The 25995-nt window shown below is 39.9% G+C and overlaps 1 protein-coding gene across 1 annotated transcript in view; it reads right to left on the bottom strand.

Annotated features, from left to right (window-relative positions):
• Positions 1-25995, bottom strand: part of ADGRD1 (adhesion G protein-coupled receptor D1) — a 121483-nt gene that overhangs the window by 37210 nt on the left and 58278 nt on the right. The window contains exons 14-17 of the mRNA XM_042866032.1: positions 20511-20584; positions 18473-18596; positions 5529-5632; positions 2805-2916 (exon numbers count right to left, since the gene is read on the bottom strand). Coding sequence (XP_042721966.1) covers positions 2805-2916; positions 5529-5632; positions 18473-18596; positions 20511-20584 — 414 coding nt within the window. The remainder of the gene's footprint in view (positions 1-2804; positions 2917-5528; positions 5633-18472; positions 18597-20510; positions 20585-25995) is intronic.

Raw genomic sequence — 25995 nt, 5'->3', positions numbered from 1 at the left:
TGTCAACAGTAAAATATAATCCTTTCTTCTTCCCCAGTCCTCACATATTCGCACAGCACAGTTCTCCTTTTTCCACAAACTGCTTTTGGAGAACTCTCACTATGAGCTGTTTCCCTCGTCATGCAGTAACAGAACAGATATGACTGCCAGTGGGCTAACCACACAGCAATCTCCTTTGGCTTTCTTTCACTTAAGGTACATTTTAAAGGTGCTGAATGAGCAGCAGCTGTATCTGAGGTTTGCACCCTGCAGCATCCCTTCTATCGCACCTCCAGAATTTTGGAGGGGTTGCTTGCATAATGTCCATGGGAAGGGTTTTGTTGTTTTCATGGTTTCACGGCCTCACCTGGATGAGTCACAGTGAGGTTCCCAGCTGCTGCAGTCAGTGTGCTGAGGATTCATTACCACTAGAAACCAGTTTGCTTCCACAGCGTTCTTACATATCTTATCAGTTGTTCCCTTTGTTGTGTCTGTTTAGCTTCTCTATGGTGGCATTTTGTTCTTTTTGTGGATATTTTAGGACTTTTTGTACAAATGAAAGTTAAAATGTTAGAACTTGATAGCATAATGCAATGTAAAGGCTTCCAGTATGTTCTCACTTGCACTCAGCTGCTTCTGTGCTTGTACAGGGACATTCCAATGCAAATCCACTGTGATTAGATGTATCAAAAAACAGTAACTTTGGTTTTAATTTGTGTAAGTGAGATCTGTAAGCATTTAGTGTTTCAGAATGTTCTATGACATACAGCTAAACCAGATTTGCTTATTGTCCACAACTGTAAAAATCTTTCCACTTAATTTTATCATAAGGCTGTGAAATCCATTTAAATTCCTTTTGATTTCCAGCAGAAGATTAGTCCACAACAGTATAATTGCAACATAAAGCTGACTTACAAGCTCCCCTTCTCAAATGGATGCCTTTAATTTTTCAAGTAGCCAAGCAATATGCATCACAAAACAGCAAAAAAAAAATAAACAAAGTGCAGTAGCAGGAGTCTGGTCTGCATACAGTGCAGGATAATACTCATTCTGCATTTGTGCCTTACTTACTTTGATAACATCCTTAAATGACAGAATAATAAAAAGATCTTCCTGGATGTATTAGATAGATCAAAGTTCTATTCACAGAAGTAGAGATTTGTTAATAGTAAGTTAAAAATTACTCCTACGCTATAGAAGGAAAATTGCTGTAGTATAAATTGCAAACAATTAAATGTTACATCTGAAACTACGAGGGAAATACTGTATGCCATATCTGAAATCAAAACCTAAATATCAATAGGGGTGGAGACGGAAAAAAGATGATGAAGTCATACAAGAAAGTGATGCCAGCTCATGGCCTGTTTATACAATGCCATTCCGTATTGCACTGTATTTCCTCAAGCAAACTGGTACCATTTGTCCTCCAGAGCAGGGCACTTATAAACTGTTTAGCACTAAATATACCATCTTTGACAGATGCAGAAGATTAAGTTCACCTCCCCATGTACATATTGCCTCTCTCTTTTTGTAAACTACCATTTAGCAGTCCGATTACAGCAGCAATTAAAGGTATTAAAATTGATGCCCAAGCTGGTGAGAATTGAGCATGCAGAAGGTAAAGATGCAAGACTAATAACAGGATGAATCACAACACCTCTGATCCCTAGAGGTTATAACAATAAAAATAAAAGTGCAGCAGAAACGTGCTTGGTGCTTTTCAGCTTCGAGATCTTTGTAGAACTGTGCCCTACAATTATTGTTGTTACAGTTATTGCTGAAATATCCAGGGATTCTGCGAAACGTTTGAAAGCCTGGTGCATGAAAAAAGGGCTTGCTTTCTGGGAGCTGTGGTTTTCAAAAAGAAAACTTCACTTGTAATCTCCAGTTGTAAACATGGTGGACATTTCAACCTCAGATATAATCAACTGTGGAAGAGATCACTGTCTGAGATGCGTGCACAGATGGACAGATGGATCAGTGGATGGGTAGACAGGTAGACAGACAGATAGATCCTTTGCTGCTCTCCACTGTTCCATTTTCCATTTAAATCCTTCCTGATTATTTTCTCCCTTGCACAATATCTTACTCAGGACCTACCAACAAAAGAGTATGAACTTAGATTCACAAATTGTTTTTAGATCCTCAGGTAGTAATAGCCTATGTAACATCAGATATTGTTGTTATTTATAAACTTAAGGAATTCAATTTGAGATGAATATAAATGCAGACCTCATATTTATTTGCACTGGAAAAAAAAAAAAAAAAGATTAATATAAACTGTTGGAGCAATGGCTGACCACAATAGCAACCCATTACAAGTTTTCCAATTACACAAGTCAAAAATAGAGCACACCTGAGGTTTGTTTTAAAATCAGGCTTTGTTTCTGCCTTTTTCAGGTGGCACATTACATTAACAGATCTTATGTTTAGAAATAGTAATACTACCCTACCTAAAATTCATACAAAAATTTCCAATACAGAATTCATACAGTTTTCAGTGGATGAAGTGGATGAGATACGCATAAACCTTGTCAGGCAAAAGTCAGTTGATCCATTTGAACATGAAGCTCCAACTTCCTCATTACTATCGTGACTTTACCATTTGTTGGGCTCATGTTCCCTTCTGTTCTGCAAAGAGTCAAACATGGACAGATACTACGATAATGCTATTTGAATTCACTGAAGGCTTTATCCAGTGTTGTGGGATGGCATTTTTTGCTTGGCATGTTAAAAATGGCAGGTCTCACATCCAATAGACATTGTATGTGGCATTCATACCATGCACAACCCTTGCAAAAATGTCATTGCACTGTCTCACTTACTGTTCCAGGGCTGAACTGAAAACTGATGACAAGCAGGATCTGAGCTACCAGGACAGCAAAGGACAGGTTGGCATGGATATGATAGCGTTGGTTGCGGATGGTGCTCACAGACCTGGCAGAAGACAGAAAGGTATGTGAACAAAACAGTATTCTGAGATGCATGAACATATTTATGACTCATCAGAAATACTTCTGTTTGGCTTTTGGTTAATTGTTCTGGTGGAGTGCCTGTTGAGCACTTCTTCCACCACGTCTGGGCTCCTGTATATTTTGTCACCATCCCAAAAGCAGTAGAAGTCTGATTTGCACGTTAACTAGCTCTGCTAATGAGCTTTGACTGACTGTTAACAAAGAGCTTGATTCTAAATGGTGCTAAGCTGTCGAGGAAATCAGATCTGTGCCTCACAGAAAGCATTCAGCAGTTTATAACACATAGCCCACATTCTGGCACTAAGTTTCTGTTTGTGTTTTGTTTATATTTGCCTGCATTAGAAATAAGGTGCACTTCTGGGTTTACCAGTATCAGCTTTTTAGCACAGGAACTATGGCTTCATACACATATGGATGATGCCTATCTTGACAGTGCACTGAACATGATTACATTTTTTGAACCTCTCTCTCTTGTCTTTGCAAAAACTGGCTGGAAATTTGACAAGAACACGCTTTCCTGGGAGTATTCTGACCTTTTGCTTCTGTAATCATCCAAAAACAGGAAGTAGGAAACAAACAAAAACATTTATCCAAACATTTCAGGTCTTTTGCATAAAGAAAAGAACATAGTAGAGAGAGGCTTTCTTGTTCAGCATACTGCCTGCCAGCCCCTCCACTATCAGAAGACCTAGATCATTCGGCTGCATGAATGGCACTACTTCCTGTGCACAACAGTACGAGCTTCCATCTTTTATTATGCTGCATTGTGATGACTTTTGTAACAGCTGGTGCACATTATGCATGCCCCCTTCAGCAGGGTGGCATAGGCTCAGCAATGCAGCTGATGTCTTGCTATTAGCCCTGTACTTTCAGCACAGTTTCAGCCACTGCTCTGTTAGAAAGAAGCGAAGAAGGAGGCAAAAGGAAATATTGATGCCCTAAAATTAATTCTGAAAGACAGGTTGTCCTGCTTGGTACCAGTGGCTTTCTAATAAGGAACTTCATGCAGTCACACAGTGGAACATCATTCCCCAGAAGGCAGTCAGGACTGCCCTCCTGGGAAGCAGCCTTCCTTGCCAGTACACAGAGTAGCAAAGAACTTGCCAGATTCCTCTCCACTTACCTCATGTTCATCTAACACTACATTGCAAAATTTCACTTCAGCTGTCTAATGAGGCCCTGCTCTCCAGTGAAAACCTAATCAAATTATTTTTAATTGGTAGTTTGAATGATTCTGTATGTAGGTGGGGTGCTTAACAGTGTGATATTCAGCCGGATCCAAGCTCTCTTTCCAAGTATGCTCAAGGAGTTTTCAGCCCAGCTGCAGCAGTACCAGCTCTTTCAGCTCATTTTCCTCTCTAAACACTAATATCCAGTTCTACACTCAGACAAAAAATGGAGCAGATCGTTCCCCTTTGCCTAGCTATGCTAATAGCACAGTGTCAATTAGGCAGACATTGGACTTGCTTAGGGTGGATTTTGCCGCACATTACACACTTACTCCAAGTATGACCAACACATATCTTGAGACTTGGAAGTAATATGGCTATTGGAACAAACAAACATTGCAATCAGTTTACTTTGTTTAGCAAAACCTTTTTCCTAGAAACTGGCCTCTCAGCATGGTTTGATGCATAACAAGCAAGGAGACGAGAATCACATTCCTTGATATGATCCCAATCTGCTGCACAACCTTGGATGAGTTGCTTCACCCCTTGTTAGGTTTTCTTTTATTTGTTTAGACAGAAAATTCTATGAAAGCTTTTTTCCAGAAATGTTTGTATCGAGCCTAGCTGGGCCTCAAACTCAGTAGTCACTACTAGAACATAAATAGGCAAAAAAGGCCCTAAAGCACTCATGGCAAAAACCTTCACTGTGCATAACGCCCTCAAAGGGGCTGCTGTGTCACAGGTGTGAGGGTGCAGAAATTCAGGGATTTAAACATGAGCCACAGAGTGAATTTCACACTTCATTCTCCTTAGCAACACGTTAGAAAGCCAGCCTAACAGAGAACAAAGGTACTCAAAATTAAATGTAGGTCATGTGGTGTAATAGTACACAGTATTTAGGAAATAGAAACGAGGCAGCTGATGTTGACTGAGCCTTCCTTTCCAGACATACCTAGGCAGTTTATAAATACACTGCTTTACAGGCAAGATGGAAAGCAGAAAGTACTGCTTCTTTCACCCCAAGCAATCCAAAGATTGTTCTGCTGGGGAGATCCTGTGGTCATTGCTGATCCTGTACTTGCCTTGAGCTTCTGACAAGCATTCCTACAGCCTCCTTGCAAGATTCCTGAACATGGCAAAACATGGAGGGCTTTAAAAAAATCTAAAAATCTCTCATAGCATGAAAATAGCTTGCTATATAGGGACCACCCCGTTTTAGGAAATTAATTTAGAAATAACCAGCCAGTACAAATACACGTGCAGAATCTAATTAAGGGTGTTTGAAAAATTAGTAGCCTTTGTTTTATTCTGGGCACCTGAAGGGATCCAAACCAGTGACCAGAAAGGCACTGTTTGGCTTTCTGTACCAGAGCAGCTCAGCACATATTCAGTTAAAATCACTCACGACAATACAGCAAATGTGACCAGCGTGATCGTCAAGCAGAAGATGGACAGAGCACAGCCAATGTAAGTGATGGAGGAGAGGGCCACCTGGTGTTCTCTTGTTAGCTGTACACAAACAAAAGAAAAAGAAAACCTTTTAGTTGATTTATTACACCACCAAACCACAGCCCCCCTGCACGTAGCATTTCCTCTTCCATATACAAGCTGATGTTCATGATCATTCACTGCTCTTTCTAACATGCGAAATGAAGAGCTGTCTCTGAATTGTAGTCACACGGCCAGGGAATCCACATGCCCATGGCATTTTGGTTCATCAGTGTCCTTCATAAATCAGTATTTCCTCAAAATAAGTTTGCTTCTTCACGGCAGTGATAGAATCAAGAGATTGCAGCAGCTTATTGGGCTGCACAAACAATATTTAGCAATGGGATATTTCACAGCTTGCAGGGCACTCTGCAAATGCTCTCATGCTGCAATAATTTACATCATTGTGCAAATACCAGAAGTGCTTCACAGTGGTGAGAACTGACAAACCAAGATAACCCATAAATCATGGGCCATTTATAGCCCACTTGTTTTGTTTAATGTATCATGTTTTCAGTGCCTGTTGAAGGAGCTGGACTAACATCCACAGCATGGAAGACCAGAGAAAAGACCCAGTAAGAGCAGCCAGCATGTAAACCTTTAGCTTCAGCCTCTGTTTTTACCTACAGGCACCTTTTGTAAAAGTAATTCAATTTTCAGACATTTAATCTGTGACTCCTTAGTACACGGCACTACAGTTCTTGTTGAAACCTGGACAGATTCAAAGGAGGAGCGACATTTTGTTTTCACCCTCCATCCTAAATTAATCAGCAAGTATGCCTTAATTTTCCATGCAAGCCCTCATAGAAGAGTGACAAAAAAAGCCACACCTAGCAAAGGGAGCCAGGCGGTGTTAATATATAATAAGTAGAACAGAACTAGGCAGGAAGATTCGTTCTCATCTCAGAAGAATTTTCAAACATTTCTCCTGACTTGAATTTGGACAGAGTTGACATTTTCATAAAATGAACATTTTGGGGGGAAAAAAAATAGTCAAAAAGTTTTCATTTTGATGTTTGAAATACTGTGTTCTTATTTCACTGTAAGTGAAACTCCTAGCTGAAAACTCATTCAAAATATTTATTCATTCTGAAAAACACTGAAAGGAATGATATTTTTTCCAAATTTTTTAAACAGAATATCTGATGAATAAAACTGATCCAACTCATAGTTTGGAATTTTCCATTATTTCCACACACACACATTATGTTCCCCCCACGTAAAGTATTTCATCAAAGATATTGACCTCATCGGTTCTACTGATAAATTTCCCCCTGAAATTCCTTTTAAAGGAGAAAAAATAAATGCTATATGGCTGTGAGGACAAAAAAATCATTTTAGATAAAAGCAAAAATGATGTGCTGTATAGATATGTTTTTCCTGTAATGATCCACCAACAGCATCAGCTCACGTGCAGTTTCATGGCAGAACAGATTGTGGCTCTGGGCAATCTGAGGACTATAAGTGATACAGCAGCAGCACTGAAAGACAACTGTTGCTATGGTGTTACTGCTCCTAGGAAATATGCTCTTTCGTAGTTTTTTTCTCCATCAGCTGAAGACACATTTCTTGTCCCTGACTTGGACAGCATCAATTACAAAGACAAAAGAGCTCGGTGTGCTGGACTATCTTAAAACGTCCACATAATTTCTGTGTAACAGAAGCCACATATAGCTCTTCTTCGCAGATTGTTCCTGAAATAGGAATATCTGGCACAGTAAATTGGGTAGCTTGAAAATGATTTCCTCATCAGGGATATTCATGTCCAAAATGAATGGGCCTTATTCCCTGATTGCCCTGATGCACATCCATTTCTATTGCTATGGGTGCTTTGCAGTTCTCCAAAGAGAGAAGGGGAACAGAGGAAGCTTTCCTGGCTTCAAGTCACTCAGGACTCAGAATTTCTCAGCATTTTAAGGCTTTCTTTCACTCCTTTCCCAACAATGGCAGCCAGAAAATGCTTTCTCTGGGTTTTAGCGCTGTCTTCCTCCAGAAAACAGTGCAGGGCAAGATGAGGTGTGAATCAGACGCTCCCAAGTGAAGCCTGTATGAGCTGGAAGCCACAAATAAATAAATAAATAAAAATCACTCCTCAATAATCTGTAAATAAGTTATTCGAATCTGAAACAACTTACATAGGTCCCTGCATCTGTGAACTGGAAATTGCTCTTGCCTCTGGTAAACAAAATCTGACAATGCTCTAAGAATGATGTTCTAAAATCAACACCTACACCTGTCTGGTAACAACTACTGCAAAAGTAACATCATTGAAGTTCGATTTCTCATCATGCATAGTATGAGGGACATAAAGCACAAAGCATAAAGTAGGTAGTTTGAATAATTTTTTTGTTTGTAAAGGAAAAGGTAGAGCCCTGTAATAGCTGTTCTCAAATCGAAGAGCCAGGTTGGAGCTGTGCAATAGTCCCTGCTCACATTGGCTGCAGGCACTGCAGCCAACACCTTTGGGTGGATGATATAAATTGTGAAGAAAGGATACAGCATGAAGAGGCCTGGAATGATTTCCAGGGTGTGCAGCTTCATTTCTGCAGACAGTGTGGGAGAGAAGAGAGTCTTTGTTTAAAATATCAGGTCTCTACTAACTTCTCACAACCCAGCTATTACAGCACAGCTAGACAGTGTGTGTTTATGTTCATTGTAAGGGATAATAAGCATGCAGTTTTTTAGAAATACCTGTACTGTCAAAGCACTGTGTATCATCAGTTGAGAAACAATTTCTTATAAGTCCCCATGCTCGGATGTGAGCTAATTTCATCCCACCTCAGCTTGTCTTTCTGCAGTTTTTCGGACTTAATGCATGACATGGAATACAAAACACTAATTTGGCATGATTGTATAGTCAGCACAAAAATGCTAATCAGGCTGTAATGCTATTACTAAAGGAAATAGCATTAAAAAGTAGCCAATAAAACATTGAGCAATCTGTGAAGTAGTCCCATGAGCATGATTCTCACACTTGTCCCAATCTACATCAAATTATTCTTTGCTTTTCAAAGAATTTGCTTCTTTGAGTGCATAAGGTCATCTTCTGAAGTCTGCAGCAAGCTGAAGCACTAGGAAGCAAGTTCATGCAGTCATGAGTGTTAGTAATCACGAACACTGTTAAAAAAAACCAGATGTTTCTCAGTTGCAGCTTTGAGAAACTGTTACATCAGAAATTCATACTCCACATAATCCCCCCACACCCTTTTTAGCTTAGCCTGTGACAGCCTTTACCTTGCACGTGTCACTAATAGTGTGAAGAGAGATCTGGCAGTTTCAGCACTTACACACATCTGAAACATTATAGACTATTGCCTTACCCCACTTCTACCCTGTACAAGAAGTTAGTACATTGCTTGACAATTTTATTTTGGAAACTCACAGACAACCGGATGGCCTGAGAAACAATCCTGGAAAGACTACAGTTCAGACTCCAAATATATATTTTTCTTTTATGATGTTGTTAATAACGAGAGAACGAGTGACACCTAACTCCTCAGTTTAAAAATAACTGCACAGGAAGATGAAAATATATTATTATAATGGGATGGTACTTTTCATCTCCAGAGTGCTTGGAAAAGGTCAGTTGAGGCTGAAAGACTTGTTCAGTAGGTTATACAGTGAAAATTGTTTTGTCTGTATATAGATCAGAGAACCTATTTCTTTATGTAATATTAACAAGCAACCACATCCACCACGAGGCAAAACAATCTGTCAAAAAGCTGAATGTGCTATAGAGAAACAAATTATCAACAGATCAGATCAGGGCATCTGTCAGGGCTCTCTCTGCTCAGCATCTCCTTCCAAGTGTTTCTTTGTTTCCTGTGAAATCTGTACTCCTATTCCTGTTTTTCATTCTTCATCTGCCAGTCAGTTGATCCCCATTTCTCCTTTGCAGAAGGTGCACCAGAAGGTGCACTTTTAGCTTTGTCTAGAGAAAGGATATTTTTGGGAAGTACTGATCTATGCTTCTGTTTTTTACATACTGCGTAATACCCCTCCATGTCTGCCTTTAGAGGCAGCACGTCAGACACAGGGCTGAGTTCAGGAACCTAAGAGGAGGCTTGTTACAGATGAAAAGTTTTGTCTGTATACCAAATTATGATTTATGACTTCTCAGTTCAGCCACAAAAAGATGATTTTATGTTCTAATCTTCTGTTATGAAAAGCAATTCATCTTCCAAAAAACAGCAATTTTTGAAGCAAAAAAAAGTTTTACAGCCTTAAGAAATGAAGCCTGCATTCTAAGAACTATATCATACCTATGATTTGTACTTTAGAGTGTCAATTACTGGGATAGCACAGAAGTGATGCATTTATATAGCATAAACATTTTATAAAACCAACTTTATTTGTTTACTGGTAGAAATGCAGGGCATGAACGCTGTACTTTGCCATAAGTTGTAGCATAAGAGCAAATGATACTTTCCTGGTCTTCTTGGTCAGCTTTCCATGTCAAAGAAGCATTACTATCATGAAGTAATGTGCAATAATGTACGGTTTTTGCACTGTTTACTAAACTGGCTGAGATCTGCCATGAGATATCAGCCACCAGCCTGGTCTGAAATCCACTCTGTAATCCTTTTGCAAAGGCTTGAAATGATTTCTGATGAGACGTTTCTTGGGGGTAGGGAAGGGAGGAGAGGTAGGGGTGAAAAATTAAGGTTCAGCCAACCCTCTTGAAGCTGCACCTTTAAAATGCAATCTGAATCCAATTAAGAAAAAGATGAATAATTAACTTTGGCAGCCTGAGTGTTTCAGAGACATTAAAACGCTGGCCTTGGCTGATGAAGCTAATGGTTTTAATTGCCTCCAGAAAGGCTGCTGAAATTCAATTTCAGTCCAGTGAGGCCTTTATTTATATATTAAATAATAATAACAATACAAATCACTGTTTTCCTTCAGCTTGCCAAGCACTTTGCTATGTACATAACATTACGGTTTGTTTTCTTTCAAATTAACATCTGTGTTTGGCTCAGGAGGCTCAGGCACGACTCTGGTGGGGCCACACGTATGGGGGCTGCACAGTCATTACTCACATCGAGAAAGTCTCACTTGATTCAGGGTCTTCTCTCAAGCCACAGTATATCAAATACCACAGAAAAAAAAACCTCTGAGCATCATGCCCTGCACTGTAATCATCTTTATCAGACATTTCCAGCAGAATAGCTTTTGAATTCCCATTCTCTGTTAACTCCACATCTCCAAGTGATCAGCAGTAAAATGCTACAAAGGGGACTTTTCAGGCTTTGAAGGAACATTTTTCTCCAGCCAGCCCAGCCTTGTGGCTGCTTATTTAAAACTTTTCACTGTGACATGTAAAATTTAGAATTTTCCAAATATCTCTGCCGAGGTGTTAATTAGTATTTTTTAAAGCCTGCATAGACTTTTAAAGTACTTCCGGGCAAGATGTCCTCAAACAGTGGGTAATCTGCTCATTACAAATCTCACCCAGCAAGACATTTGTTCAAATGAAGCCTGAAGGAAGCATGATGGGGAGGAAGGACTCAAATTGTGAAGTTTGGAGATCAGAAAAGCAGATATTTGTGAATCCTTCCTCAAGTCTGTGCTTGGGTAACAAAAAGCAGTGCGTTTTTCTGCCTTCTTTCCAGGGCTAAGACTTTCAGTGGTCATAGAAAAATGGTTAAGTGTTATGCTTACAGCAGATCATCCTAAGTGAATCTGTAAGAGTAACTTTTGCCCATGCACCTCAGATTTATACATCTGTTCTCTGCTTTCTGTTCCAACAAGAGCTGTTCTCCAATTAACAGGCTAACCAAGCCATGAGAGAGGCTTACGAGGAGAAGAAAAGCCAGTGTGGGTCCAGCAGCACTGGAAGGCCAAGAAATGATGGCCTCTTGCCAAACCAAGGCTATGAAATCTTTTAGAGCAGTTGTGGATAATTAAATACCCAGAGCCCAGCACAGTTCAATGAAAATGAGTATGTCCACCTCCCCTGTCCCAGCCCTGGGCTCTGATTCAGAAATGCCTGTTTCAATTTGGGGCTGCAGCAGCTGTGGAGGCCCCAGGTGCCCTGAGCTCCCCGGCAGCACACTTTGGGGGGGGAAGGGACACCCAAGGTTGGCAGCTGGGGCACTGACCTTGCGAGCATGGGAGGATGGAGTTCAGTGATGTTTAGCAGAGAACAGTGATGAGTAGAGGTGTGGTGTTGTAATATTTTCATACTGCGTGGGGAAACCCTTTAGTCAGCAAGAATATCTAACTGCCAAGCAGCTCGGTGCTTTCATTTCCAACCTAGGAAGAAAGTCTATGCTATTTTGTTAAGTATTCTGATTACAAAAGAGTCCTATTTCATGCTCCTCAAACAAAAGAGCTGTTTGACCATTAACGCGTTCTTAAATATTTGGTTCCTCCAAAATAGAAAGCAATTTTTTGTTCATTTCTGCTCAGTGAAATTCAGTAATTGCCAAACAGTTCTCCAAGGGATGTCAAGGGTTTTTGTGTTCTGCAGCATTGGTCCAACTTCTTCTATGTAATTCTATGGGATTAAGGACAGACCCAGAGAGTCTCCTATTTCCTCCTATCAAAATGAACAGAGCTGCGCTGGCAGAGGAACAAAGGAGAAGAATGAATAATGGCTCTGAGTTAAAAATCAAGATCGGTGCTCCATTGTCAGGAAAGATGAGCATGGGTGCAGTACAGACAAAGACATACAATGCAAAGTCACTCTGTGAGCACATCAGGGAGATCCTCCATGGGGGCAGCACTGACAGCAATAAAATGGAGGGGGAAGTGGAGAGAGTGAGAAAGAGCAAAGAGGAAAGCTTACAAAGTGATGTGAGCGTAAACACAGGCTGATTTATCTGTGTTCATCTGTGGGGAAGGGCTGTCTAAACTGTCTGTGGAGATCTCTTCAGTTAAATAAACTGTCAATGGTAATAAACAGGGACAAAACATTGCAATGCCTATCTGATTTTTAAATATGCAACGCACAACAAAATTACTGCACTAAGGCACTATTCTTTTTTATGTTCTCAACAATGAAAAACATGCTGAGAAGAGTAATTACGTTAAAATAACAAAACAGCAACAAACCATGTTGCTTCCATTTCATCATCCCATTAGAGCACACAATCTGAACCACAGCAGTCTGAAAAATTGAAGAACAAAAGTTATCATTTCAGACTGCTGTTTTAACGTCCTCTGAGTGCAATGTTTGATTAATAGCTGGAATATTTGATTTAGGAAAATATTGCACCAATCTCACAAATTATACACTTATGCCCAATATTTTTTAAGCATTTGACAGCGTTAGGATGTTTTCAAATAGTCTTTATAAACATGAATAAATGCACTTTGTTCTTTCTCAGTCAGGCATATGTCATCAGAAATTGCTCACAAAATCAGCTATAGCAGTGGAAATTAAAATAAAAACACAAATGTTGCCCCAAATAAAATAATGGGATTTCTTTTCTTTTGTGCATAGAAGCCCATACCCAATTCTCCAAGCTTCTGAAAAACCCTGGGCTCCCTGGTATGCTACAGGTTTTCTATAGATCCATCTGCAAGATCAAGAAGTTCTACATATTTTCCCATTCATAAACTCTTCTCTGTTCTCAGGCCTGGTGGTGGGCATCTTCAACTGCATTGTTTGATCTTCACTTCTGTATTGTGAAACAAGATCTCCAAATGGGATAAAATACAGTTCTTGCTAGTTCTAAAAATGCAGAAAGCGTGTCCAATAAGATAAAACCATTACTTTGTTGTGAATGTCCATGCACATGTCAAGTAGTCATTTCTACACCCTCAGTTGAAACAAGACAGAAAGAGCAAAGCCCCTCAGGTAAAACCAACCTAAAAGAATGGTCTATTACTGCTGTGTCCAGTACTGCTCACTTACTGGAGAGGGACCCAAACTTCATGCTCTATTTTTGCCGTGGGGACAGTGATTTCTCTTTTCTAAGGCTTTGGAACTCAGGCCCCAGGTGTCCACCATGCTTTTGCTGCTGAGATGACATTTTTGTGGCAGATGGTACAAATAGCCTGGCATGCCCTGTAGTAGTTGGATCACTATAAAAATAAAATTTGCTAGATGCCTGTCATGTTTGCTTGGCAGGAGCACAGGACCCCACTGACTGCTGAGAGGAAGTAAAGCTGCCCAAATAGAAATAATGGCATCTGGAGTGCTTTTGAAATGTGGCTTGCTCCATGTTGGATTTGACTCCTGCTGGCTAGGAAGCACTTTGTGACATTCCTCTGCATGACTGTGCAGGATGAACATCACCCACATCTCTCCTCCTGATGTCAGCTGTCCTTCCCAACCCAGGCGTGGGCACGTTCCTCTCCAGCAGGAGGTACCATTTGTTGCAGGTTGAGATCTACCCAGCTCCTGTGCAAGTGGAGGGTGCTTAACTGAGGGAACATCTCATCTCCTGTCCTCTGCTGTTCCTATTTCAGGTTCAAATCTACAACGAGGACTGCAGTACTTTGAGAAAACCACCAAAATATCACTCCAGGTGCTCTCCACTTGCAATTTTTCCAAAAGAAGCAAACATATTTCAGTTTAGCTATACCAAACGAAATGGCTTATTTATTTTTCCTACCACAGCTATATTAATGCACCTTTGTCTTCCAAAGTGTAGCACTGCAGGGCAGCTGGCAATACAGATGTGCTCTGACAGCAAGAAGGACAGAGTGAGATGAAAGGTGCATTCTGCAGGTCAAGAAAGGACAAAGACAGGCATGAATCCCTGAGAGTGCAATTTCAGCAAGAATTTGCTACATGGGACTTTTTTGCTTTTTCTCAGTTTCCCCATCAGAAGGAGGAGCATAAACTAATTGGTTAATATCTGCACATCTGCTCTGAGCATCACACTGACCTGTTTTGTCAGAGTGGTGTTTCTGTAAAGGTCTCAATCTTACTACATTGCCCAGAGTTTTGAAAAGGCTTCTCAATAGTTTCCACATTCTGATGGTATCCTGGCCTTAACTGCAACCTCACAAAGGCAATCAAGGGCTGAATGTGTTCCTTCAGGAACATTCTTCTCATCTTTAGTCACATTTTATCTTGGATTTGCTTATTTATTTAAACAAATTGATTGCCACAAATCTCCAAAACTCCATGCAAATGGTATGATAAATGAATCTCGGTAAGCAAGTCTAATTCTGGGCCAACCATAACAACAGAGTGCTGAAGACATGGATAATTTTGGCACTCCACGTGGCCAGTTCATCAGCAGGCTAACAGGTCAGTGCCAGCCTGTCATCTGAGTGCCACATGTTTGTAAGCTTTTCCACTGTTTTTTTTCATTCCTGAAATAAACTTGTTACAACTGTGACTCTCCTTCATGTCTGAAAGCAGCTAACTGCAGACATGGATCTCAGGCTCATCAGCAGTATTGTTAGTACTGCTCTTCCACAATCATGGCAGCTTTAGTGCATTCAAGTTGTTGCTGAAACTAATGTGAAATTTGAAGTAGTGTTCAACTACACTTGTAATCCAAACTCAGTTTCAGGCTAACTCACAGCATTCAAATAAGTTCTTCTCCACGCACTGTTGTGTAGTGCACCGATATAAAAGTGGGGGTTAATTTTCTCACATTGAAGTTAGCATTCCAGAATGTAAAGCTTTCTTTTATGCACTCTCAGTTTCTTTCTCTGAAATATTGGGACAAATGCTCTTATGTCTCAGAGCTTCTACCTACCTACTTTCTTGTATTTCTGTTTAAATTAGGCCTACCTGACAGTCTGCCTCATAATTGCCTCTAACAATGTCAGCATTCCTTGTCTCAATACATTACAGGTTTTCAAGAGAAAGCACTACCAGATGCCAGATATCCTACAACTCTGTTCATATAAATGTCCCTCTGAAAGAAAATAAAATCCGTATGACACGTTGTGATTCCTCTCCAAGCCAGATGCACTGAGTATTTACCTAGATCTTTTCCTTGACATAAAATTGCAATGATAAAGAATCTTGAGAATTTATAGTGCTCACAAGTGAATTAGGGCAGTGTTAGCAGGAAGGAAGGCATGAGGGCAAAATGCATCAAAGCTGGTGGGTCTGAATCATGCTATTGTTCTAGAAGTGGAAAAAGCCAGACTTGATCATGGGAAGGGACAAAGAGTCAACCAAGGAGATTCTTGCTTGAGTTTTGCATAACTCCAAAGAAAAAGTCACTATCCTTGGTAAACAACTGTCATCAAAACTCAGCTCCCTGCTTGGTTAGAAATGCTTGTGGAAGGTTATTTCTGAGGAAAGTCACTTACTTTCAGTCTTCCTTGCTTAGAGACACCTCAGCTTTTTCTGAACTAGGAGAGCACTTCATGCTGTCCTTTGAACAACAAATTCTCTTTGAATACTCTCAATGCCTAAAAAACACTTATGCTTTTTTTTCTTAAGCAAAAAGAAAATCAATCTCTTTCCCATGGAGAAGGGCCAAGTACATCAGAACACATATCACACTGAACTGGTCTTGAGCATTCATGGATTTCCACATCAACGTTGTTCTCTGTCAACCAATGCATTATGTTAAAATCTGGGAAAAAGATGGATATTAAGCTTTCTATGCATCAGACTATCTTGGTCTACACATCTCACATGAGATTCTACATCAGTTTTGTTTTCTAACTTACCATGAACAAGTAAAACAGCAGTTCAAAGACATTTTACAAAAATTGAAACAAAATACTGAAAATAGAACCAGTAAATGACTGTGAGGAACTGGACAGTGCATTCCTGTTTCCTAGTTATGCATTTCAGGTCTCTTTAAGATAGTCTGACTCAAAAGGCTTTGATATAAAATGTCTTTGATCTCTAGTGACTAATACTGCATATTATTAAAACTTACCCCAACATCTCTTTAATCATAACAATCTCACATCTGTTTGTTTGAAAGTTATGCCTTTCAGAATTATTCCCTAATGGAAAATCAACTAATCTTTCACCAGCATTTAATTGGTGGATGCCCTGTTCAATTGTGCTAAATCATTTAATCTCTGTGTACTGCTCTTTAAAACAATTTTAATAATACCATATTTCTGCCATTCTATTTTTACCTCAGAAGTGGGAAGTTCTGTAGGCAAAACTGCATTTTATTGTGAGCACAAAATGTTCCTCAGAAAATGATACTTAGAAACGAGCTGGGATCATCAGGTGCTTTATAAGTCACAAGGACAACAAAGGATAGATAAAAACTGGCAGACTGAACAAGGTGCCCTCCCTCTTCGAATGACTAGACCAGTACAGAGGACTCTGGGAATTAATTAAGTTATTTGGATTGCAGACCATTCTGTTCTACACCCTTACCCCAACTGTGATGGCATGACACCACGTAACTGGGATAATCATGCAAGCAGTTGTGCTAACAGTGTTACTGAATCAGTAATTCCTAGTGGCAGTTATGAATCATTCATTCCTTGAGAAGTCTTTGCTGCAGCTCAGTGGGATAGCCCTGATTACCCTGAGCTGCAAGCTCACTTTTCTATCTATCTGCAAGAACCTCTGAGCTGCCATCACAAGCACAGGCAGCTCATCCTGCAGCAGCAACTAGCTCAGGGCTGGGCTACCATCTAAAATAAGAGCAAATCTATCATTCAAACCAATTAACAGGAGCCTGAGACGTGGCCCGCTAGTCAATGCATCCACACCAACCAAGCTGACAAAAACCCTCTAGCTGTACCACAGAGGACACTGCACTTGTTAGTAGCACACTGTGATAAATGTGACACTACGACTCCTACTGTCCCACTGCAGCTCTTCTTCAGTTGTTAATTTACATTGTTAGGATGGTGTCTGTAAAAAGCTGAGAATGTGACTGAGAGTATAAATTTGACAGACAATCAGTATAAATTACTTTAAATGTATGGTCTGTAAATTATTTATATTATAGATTCATTATTTATCAGCTGGGAGTTTTCCAGAGCAGAGCTTTGTCGCTGCCTCTATAGGATCCTCCCTGACAGCAGCACACCAAATAAAGCAGTAAAATCATATTTCTCATGCTCATAGCAGTGCTGGCTGTTTGCCTGCTAAGACCCAGTAGAGGGTTGGCTTTGCCTGGTGCTGAGCTTTGGAGAGGAATTCCTTTGGGAGGCACAAGCCAGCACTTCACCTGCAAGGAGCAATGCTGCCATCTCTGAGGAAATCTGTAGGCATCACACAGCATTATGAAGGCAAGAACATGTTTGGTGAGAAAAGTGATGTGTTTATCATTAAACTCCATTTCAAAGCAGAGATGAGTATGAGAGTCAAGTAGAAAGTCTTGGTCACGTTCTGGCTTCAAAGAAGTAAATCTGCTTAACAACTCTTTGGACAGAGGAACTGAGCATAGAGAAACTATACATAAGGGGTTCACTGTCTAAAACCTCCATTGCTTTCTCACACTTCTACACAAGTCTTCACTTGGCAAGGAGGTGGAGAAAGAGTAGCAGAGAGGCACTTGAAAAGCTGGCAGAGCAGATGATTGGGGCCAGCTGGCAGCAGTTTGCTTCACAGGGAGTTCAAGCTTGGCTGTTCAAATTCTGCAAGTCTACTTAGCAAAAGCCTTGAACAGCCACATCTCAGCTATCTTGGTCTTGAAAATGAATCATCAAACCCAGGCTGGTCTGTGCTATGTTTTCCAGTGCTTTTCCTACCTACTACTTTAAGAAATAGTACTAATAGGGTAATAATAACATACAGTACTTCAGGACTCCCACCTACCACAGAGATGTATGCTCCATTCAGTTCCCAAATGTTTTAGAAAGCATACATAGTCCAGAAGGATTAATACAACATCCCAGCAAACAAGCTGTGGATTAAATCTAAATGGGACCAATACGAGCCCAGTTGCAATCACTTACTGATGTGGTGTGTATTTACGTTTTGTTTCCAGCAGTTACTCCTTTGCTTAATCTCACCTTCAGAGGCACCACTTGCATCAGAATGGCGAAGTTAGTGAGGTGGTTACAAAGACACACAGAGTAGTTGAGGTCCCCGCTCTCACGCACACAACCTTCGTTAGACCAAATACCAGTTCCATTGCTGCAAAGCACACAAAAATGGCACAGTCTCTATCAAAATGCATCTTATTCAGGTTAGTTTGACATGTATTGTACTGTACAGGAGATATAAAATTTGAAAGCCATTGTGGGCTTGTGTGCTCATAAACACTCTTAGTGTCCTCTCAATTCCACCATGAAAATAAATAAGGAAAATATTGACCAAGAGGGCCTAAATCATACCCCTATCTGAATGTCACTAGAGATTACTTTCCAGTTTTATAACTAATGAATAGCTACATTTCTTCACAACATTGTGCAACTCACTTATGGCATTTTCTCTAGACACAGATTTCTGTATTTCGAGAACTATCATATCAGACAAGTCAATAATCTTGCAGAGACTCAAAGCATATTGTATCTTCTGTCTTTCTCTTATTCAGTGTCCCACTTGTCCTAACAAAGAAAGTAATTTAGACTGATTGAGCGTGATTTCTAGTGAGCTGCCCATGCCAATCGTTTTTCATCATTTCAACCTCTGGGACAATGAGAGCAGCTCCTGCTCCACCGAGGATATGGCTGGCCTGGCCGCATGGCTCAATCCCAAGGCAGCAAGGGATGTGATGCTCATAGTTTGCTTCCTGGAGCCAGGGAAAACCTGGAAAGCCTTGTGCTGACACAGCCCTGCCAGGAGTCCTATGACAGAGCGGGAACATAGAAGCTGCATCTTGGTGGAGTTCTGGGCAACGTAGGTCACTGCACTGTTTTTAACTGCTTATTATTTTTTATATTATTTTGGGTCCTGAAGCTAGACTGAGTGATGAATATTTTCATCGGAGCTTATTTTACAATAGGTAAAATAATCATCTTTCAGTCTGTCCTATGAGACCTCCTTGAATTCTCAAAGGGAGCCTTCTGCACATTAGGAATTGCTTATTCTTTAACTACCATCCATCAGGGAATAGGAATATCTTGACACAAATGAAACGCATTTGGAAGGATAGACTTTGTATTTCAGTTTCTATCCCAAGGCACAGCCTCAAGGGCCCAAGCCTCAGTGGAAAACCACACAGGAACAATGCCCCAGCCAAATTAATTTGCTTCAGTAAAATCTGTTTTGAATTTATTGTAATTCCTGAGTAACCATAACGACAATTAACTGCTAACAGCTGGGACAGTTCAAAATCCTTGAAACAAAACTTTAATAAAACAATTACAGTGACCTTCCCGTGTGCATGCTGGATAGGACAGATCACAGCATTGCAGTCCTTTGCTACACCAATTAAGCTTATATCATTACAGCACAAAAAATATTAATCTCCATAAAATTCAAGATTCAGAAAATACTTTTTGTGTTTTAACTCAACAGGAGCAACGTGCTCAGAAATTGAAGACAGGATAAATAGATTCAGAGCTAAAAAAATAAAAAATAAAAGCTGTTGCTTTTCCACAGATCCCATTTTCTGAGTGACATTTTATTTATTTACCTTTCCTTTTCATTTGCATTCAGGGGCATAATGTTTCTTCATTGCATGCATTGGCCAAAATTCACAGCTCTTAAATACTGATCTCACATAGCATTGTGAAACAGGCAGAGATCCAGTGAAACCAATGGCTCTGCTGGAGGCTTGCCATCTAAAAACATCCAAGTGTCTGCCCAAATGGGTATATGCATAAACCATCTTAAGCAGGATCAGTATCAGTCTGCATTTTAGTTTTGATTCCATATTTTTCAAGCTCTCAATCCCCAACTTAACACAGGGTCAGTGAAAAAAACCAACTCCTAGTTATAGTAAAAAGCCACTGTGAGATTGTATGCGTTGTAAACCAGCGCCTTCATTACTTTAACTGCTTCTATAAATGAAAGAAATCAAGAAGAAGATAGGCAACGTAAAGCATCACAAATGACATGCTCTTTGATTTAGCCAGGTTAAAGAGCTTAACTTGTATCACAGACCTGTAGTCCAGAAATGCACAGTAAAGATGGACTCTGTTACTCTTGTTCAGTGCTAGGCTGTATTGTCTGGGAGCCTGCAAGAAGGAAAAAAAATAAGCCCTGAAGGAATGTTTTAAAAGAACCAAATTCCAGTATTCAACTTGTTCAAGTTCTTACTGTTCTAGTAACTGCATTTTCCAGATTAACCCACCATAATGAAAGGAAATTTTTTCAGTCCTCATGGCTTTAGCACAAACCCCATACATGCAAGGGCTGCTGTTGTCTAGAGTTTAGACAGGATTAAATTCATGTCACTTGGAGTCAGAAATTGACGTCCTATTTAAATAATAGCAAAACAGACTTCCCTGTTGTACATAAGCAAAGTACAAATGTGTGTGTCATTTTTACAGCATGTATTTCACTTCATTGGGTTTTGTTCTCTCTAATAAAAATCTCACACTGTAAGATGTATAACACTGAAGTACGTTCAATTCAATGACCAACTCACAAACATTTTCTTTCCACAATACCAATTATTTTTAAATATACAATCAAATTGAAGGAGCAATGCTATAATCCAAGATCTTATTTTAATAGACTTTCGCATTATGACAACATAAATTTTATCTTTCACAAACAGATTTCGCAACACTCAATCTCATCCATTCAGAAAGGATGGAGCCCTCATTCTCAACTGTTACATCACTTTCATGTCAAAATCATTCAAACAATATTGGGATGAATTAGTCGTTTGTAACAGATAAGACACGCAAACAAGAGGTTTCCAGGATCTGTTCTACCCTTTTTAATATAAAAATCCCCCAAGTCTACTCTGTGTTTAATCCTACCTTAGGGCTGTTTCATTTTATTACAAGCATCTTCAACATAAATCCCTGCTGAATTAATAGACCTCATATCACTATAGCGCAAGGTCAATACTGCTGTGAAACTGTAACACAATCAAGAATTCTTCTCCTTGTTTTAGAGAAGAAAAACAACAAAACAAACAAAAACCCAACCTGCTGAAACTTGAGCAAGTACAAGAAGTCTTTGAAGCAATTCTCTTTCTCCTCTTTCTCCTCTCCCACAAACCCAAGATCATATGTCAGGCACAAGGTAGCACAGCAGCCTCCTTACTAATCATAATGAAGCTTTTCTGCCCAGCCCAGGGCATTCACGCTGGAATTCCACACACTTCAGGTGGCTGTGCTGTAGATAAAGCCATTTATTTCTTCTTAATTTACCTCTGGGTAACGTAAATGGAATTTTCTTATCTACTTAAGCAACATCTCTGAATAAAACTTCTAATTCCCTAACTGACCCTGGTTTTCCTAAGATTTCATAGGAGAAACAGCTGAGATTGCAGGTCAAGTACTCCCAGAAGCTGAGCTTTGAGATGACAGACTGTCACCAATCTGCTGAGAGTCTTTGTTTTCCTCTTGCCACATCCTGTGGCCTCCTTCCTTGACGGGAGCAAATTAAATGGTAAAACTGAAAGTGTATGAGACCAAAACTGAATGCAACCAGACAGAGGAAGAAAAGCTGGCTGCTCCTTGTCTCTCTCCTCCATGCTCAGAACACAGATTGACCCTGTTGCATTTTAGGAAGTTGCTGTATTTGAACCTATGTGTAATTCCAGCCATGTGGTCTGATGACTAAGTGCCCTGACAAGGCACAATCCCACCTTTTGCTTCTCAGAGCATTTCTGAGGAGTTCAGAACCTGCAGACAACTAATGATCCATAACCCACAGCTGGAAAAATGCCTTCTGCAACTTCAGTTAACAGCGAGTTGTGTTGGCAAAGTTCACTTTGTTTTACCAGCTGAAAAGGCATGTAGCATAACATTTGCCTGTTGTGCTGTACAGCTTTATGTCTGTCATGACATAGCTTTCCTGAAGTGTGTAACAGAAAGCATTCATAGTCAGCTCGTATTACGAATTACTTCACTTTTATGACAGACAGATGAGCGGCAGTTTAATAAAAAAAAGAAAGATCTGCTGTAATAACAAAGATTTTACAATAAGTGTCACTTCTGACTTGTAAAATATCTCTATATAAATCTCGATTCTTAATATGCTAAATGAAAAGGGCACCGCTGGGTCAGGATGAAATCAGACGTAGTACTTCAGTTGTGTAGCTTTTCACACAAATAAATCCCAGATGTATGTTTTCTCCTCAGTGTCTCTGGCAAGGGACAAATTACTGTTTTTCTCCATCTTTGACTCTAAACACAGATGTCACCAATTAGACAAAGAAGCACACCAGGGGAGGCTGGTCGGATTGTCCAGAACTGTGTGCAAACTCGCATTGACAAAAACTAGATATCCAACACGCATACAGGAAGAACCCACACTACTTTGTCTATTAATTCTCTTAAAGAATGTGTTGTCTTGTTTTGACACACACAACCAGGCCTCACCAGTGCTACTCCTGATAATTGCATAGCAGTCATCTTCTCGGACTTACAGGACTACTGGTCTGTAACAAAACTGTCAGCAGAATAGAAAGTCACACAGCCTATAAGAAACTGGCTACAACAAGGAATAAGCGGATTTTCAGCAGCTCTAAAGGACTCTGTAATCTTTGAAAAAACAAACTGTGTCTCAATACTGTATCTCTAAAGTTAAACTGTGTGTGACGGCTTATACGTGACTTGGATCCTGCAGCACTGAGAATATTGATTTAATATCATTGATAACAGAGAACTTAATATGGAAGTAGGCTTTTGCACTAAGAGATTAAGTCACTGGAATGCTTATAAAAGCCTGTGAAAGGACAGTCTGTGCATCTTTTAGTGGTATGGAGAGGGAAAGTACTGGTACACTATGTAAAATAGGGTCTGTGCATCAGTTCTCCATCATTTCAGTTCTTTATATAAATTCTTCTGCATGAAGAGGGTTACATGCTGCAAGATCAAAAAAGAATTACATTAAATAAAGCAAGTATCAGGATGGTGGCAAGCAGTAGCCAGGAACAGAACCCATACTGCTGAGAAGCTCAGTGCAGACTTTGTTTCTCTGATGGACCTGGTAGCTTGGGGAAGTACTGTCTCTATTTACACCCCCAGCAGAAATACAGCTGTTCTGCATACCCTACACTAACCACTGACTCTCAGTAAGTTAGTAAGATTTACATGCCAGCCACAGAAACTCGCTGTATGTGTTGAGGATATATAGAGTATTTGCATGGTGGCGATATGGTCCTTAAACAGCTGGGAACTAGGCACAGGTCCATGGCTGGGGGAGGATGAGGCCAAAAAAGGAGGGCAGGGGACTGAAACGACTGCTGGAAACCTTCAGAAAAACCTAGTTGCAGGAAATGTCATGAACAGAATTGCAGAAGAAAAACAGTCAGCCAGCTGCTGCTGGGGAGAATTGCCAAGGAGGAGAAGCCAAGCAGAGGGTGGGGTGAACCTTTGTGAGATTAGCTTTTTTCTCCTCTCCTCCCCTGAATTTAAAAAGCAAACAAATACTTAGTGGCCACCAAGGGAGGAGGGTGTGCACTTTCTAATTCAGTATGTATTTTTCTCAAATGTGAAGAAGGAGAACTCATTGGGGTAGTTCTGCCAGTCATCTAAACGCAGTAGCTCCAAGCCCAGAGGTTAGGTGTTAGACTTGCTCTTCTCCAAACACTGATAATTTATTCTAAGAATACAAATTTGGAAGTCACTTGACTTTGTTCAGAATTCTGCTTAATTCAGAGATTTTTGAAATCTTGTCATCTCAACATCCAAACACAACGGATTGTATCGAAGGTGTTGAGAAAGGGCTCCAGTACTGACAGACCACTTGTTTTTCACACACTTCACAGCCCCACTGAAATATTCTTACAGGTCTGTGAGACAGAAGCTTATTGATTCCTGTTTATGGATAAAATTAGAGTCTAAGCTACTAATTAGAGGATTTCTAACTGTTCACATCCTAATTGTTCACATGATCTATCCAGGACCACATGATCTACTGATTTTCCCAATTATACAAACTACTTCTAAGTACCTACAGAACTAAAGCTTTAAGGTACATCCATCTACTTCGTTCCATGGAAAAAGACAGACAGACAAAGAAAGAAGCAACCACCTATTTTTATGTTGGCTGTATTTTTCCAAGTTGTGAGGATACTGCGTTGCAACTGACTTAGATCACTCAACTATTTTAATTTAGAGTTTTTTGGACTGATTCACACCAAGATGTAACTAGCACACATAATGATAATATTGTTACAAACTGTAAAAAAAAAAAAAAAGAATTTATTTTATCAACAGGGAATTAGAAAGTGTTGTACATAAAATCCAGACCTTTAGTTGATGTAAATCAACTATGTTCCGTTGTAGCCAACAGATCTATGTGAGCATATGCTTGCTGAAGTGATGCAGTAAAACACTGTAGGACACAGGGTCAACGTGAAAGCTCTCAGAATGTATTTCTTAATGGTGCAGACATGCAGTTAAAAATAAATTAAAAAATAAATAACAGAAAAAGTGACACAAAAAGTGGAAGGCTACAACAGACAACAATATAAAGGAAAAAAAGCACAGTTAAATATCAGATCCTATGAAGGCATATGAAATTAAAACAGGTTGCCATATATAACTGAATATGAATTGGCTTTGAGTCTTCCTCTGCCTGAGGTTAAGAATAGTCAGCATTTCAATTTCCTGCAAAAATATTGTTAATCAAACACTACTGCAGTATTTTCCCCCAGCTCTCAGAGTTCTCCATTTGACAGCTGCTTTTTCAGGCAAGCAGTGTGAAAACAACAAATATAATTTTAAAAGCCCTGTGAGCAACAGACTCAAAAATCTTGGCTTCTTTATTCGATAGCATTTTTATAAAGAGGAAAAGAAAATGAGGAGGGAATGGACAAGGACATTGCCTTGGTACTCTTTCTCTGTTACTATGTATAACAAAAAAAGTTGGATTACTCCTGTGTGGACAGTATCAGAAGATCTTGCTATTTTTCTTTGAGTAGCAACTCTGCATCTCTTTAAATAAAAATGCCATCCTCTTTGCAGCATCCCATCTTTCTGATGGCACTGAACAAGGGGCTTCATGGAACAGCTGCCAAGACAACATCCAAACACTTTGCACATCTCATGTGGCTGTCAGGCTGTACATCTGCAAACAGCTGTTTATGGTCTACAGGAACTGAAACTATCACTTGGTGCTCATCTCCCTTCAGCTTGTCTCTTTGATCTACTTCAGGTTAGCTGCTTATAGCACTGATAGCAATGATAGCATCTACAAAAGATGGGGCTGTGTATCATAAATGCACTCTAGGTGAAACTGTCAGTGTTAAAAAATGAATAGCCCTCCTCTCTGGTTTTGAGTATTAAATAGCATAAAATTCAGTTCTTCCCAAGGAAGGCTGCCTAGATGTTGAGCAATTTTGGCAATGAAAACTGAGTGCAACCCTCGAGTTAAAACTACAGTCTCCCTAAACATGCATACACAGCTCAAAAATGTCTTTTCTGTAATTTTATGGACCCCCCAAAATCCCACTCTAACA

This window comes from Lagopus leucura, unplaced genomic scaffold, assembly GCF_019238085.1.
Source record: "Lagopus leucura isolate 7727_CA_CO unplaced genomic scaffold, USGS_WTPT01 Super-Scaffold_806, whole genome shotgun sequence".
Taxonomy (NCBI): domain Eukaryota; kingdom Metazoa; phylum Chordata; class Aves; order Galliformes; family Phasianidae; genus Lagopus; species Lagopus leucura.
Note: the sequence above shows the minus strand (reverse complement) of the source record. Positions and strands in the feature narration are given on the sequence as shown.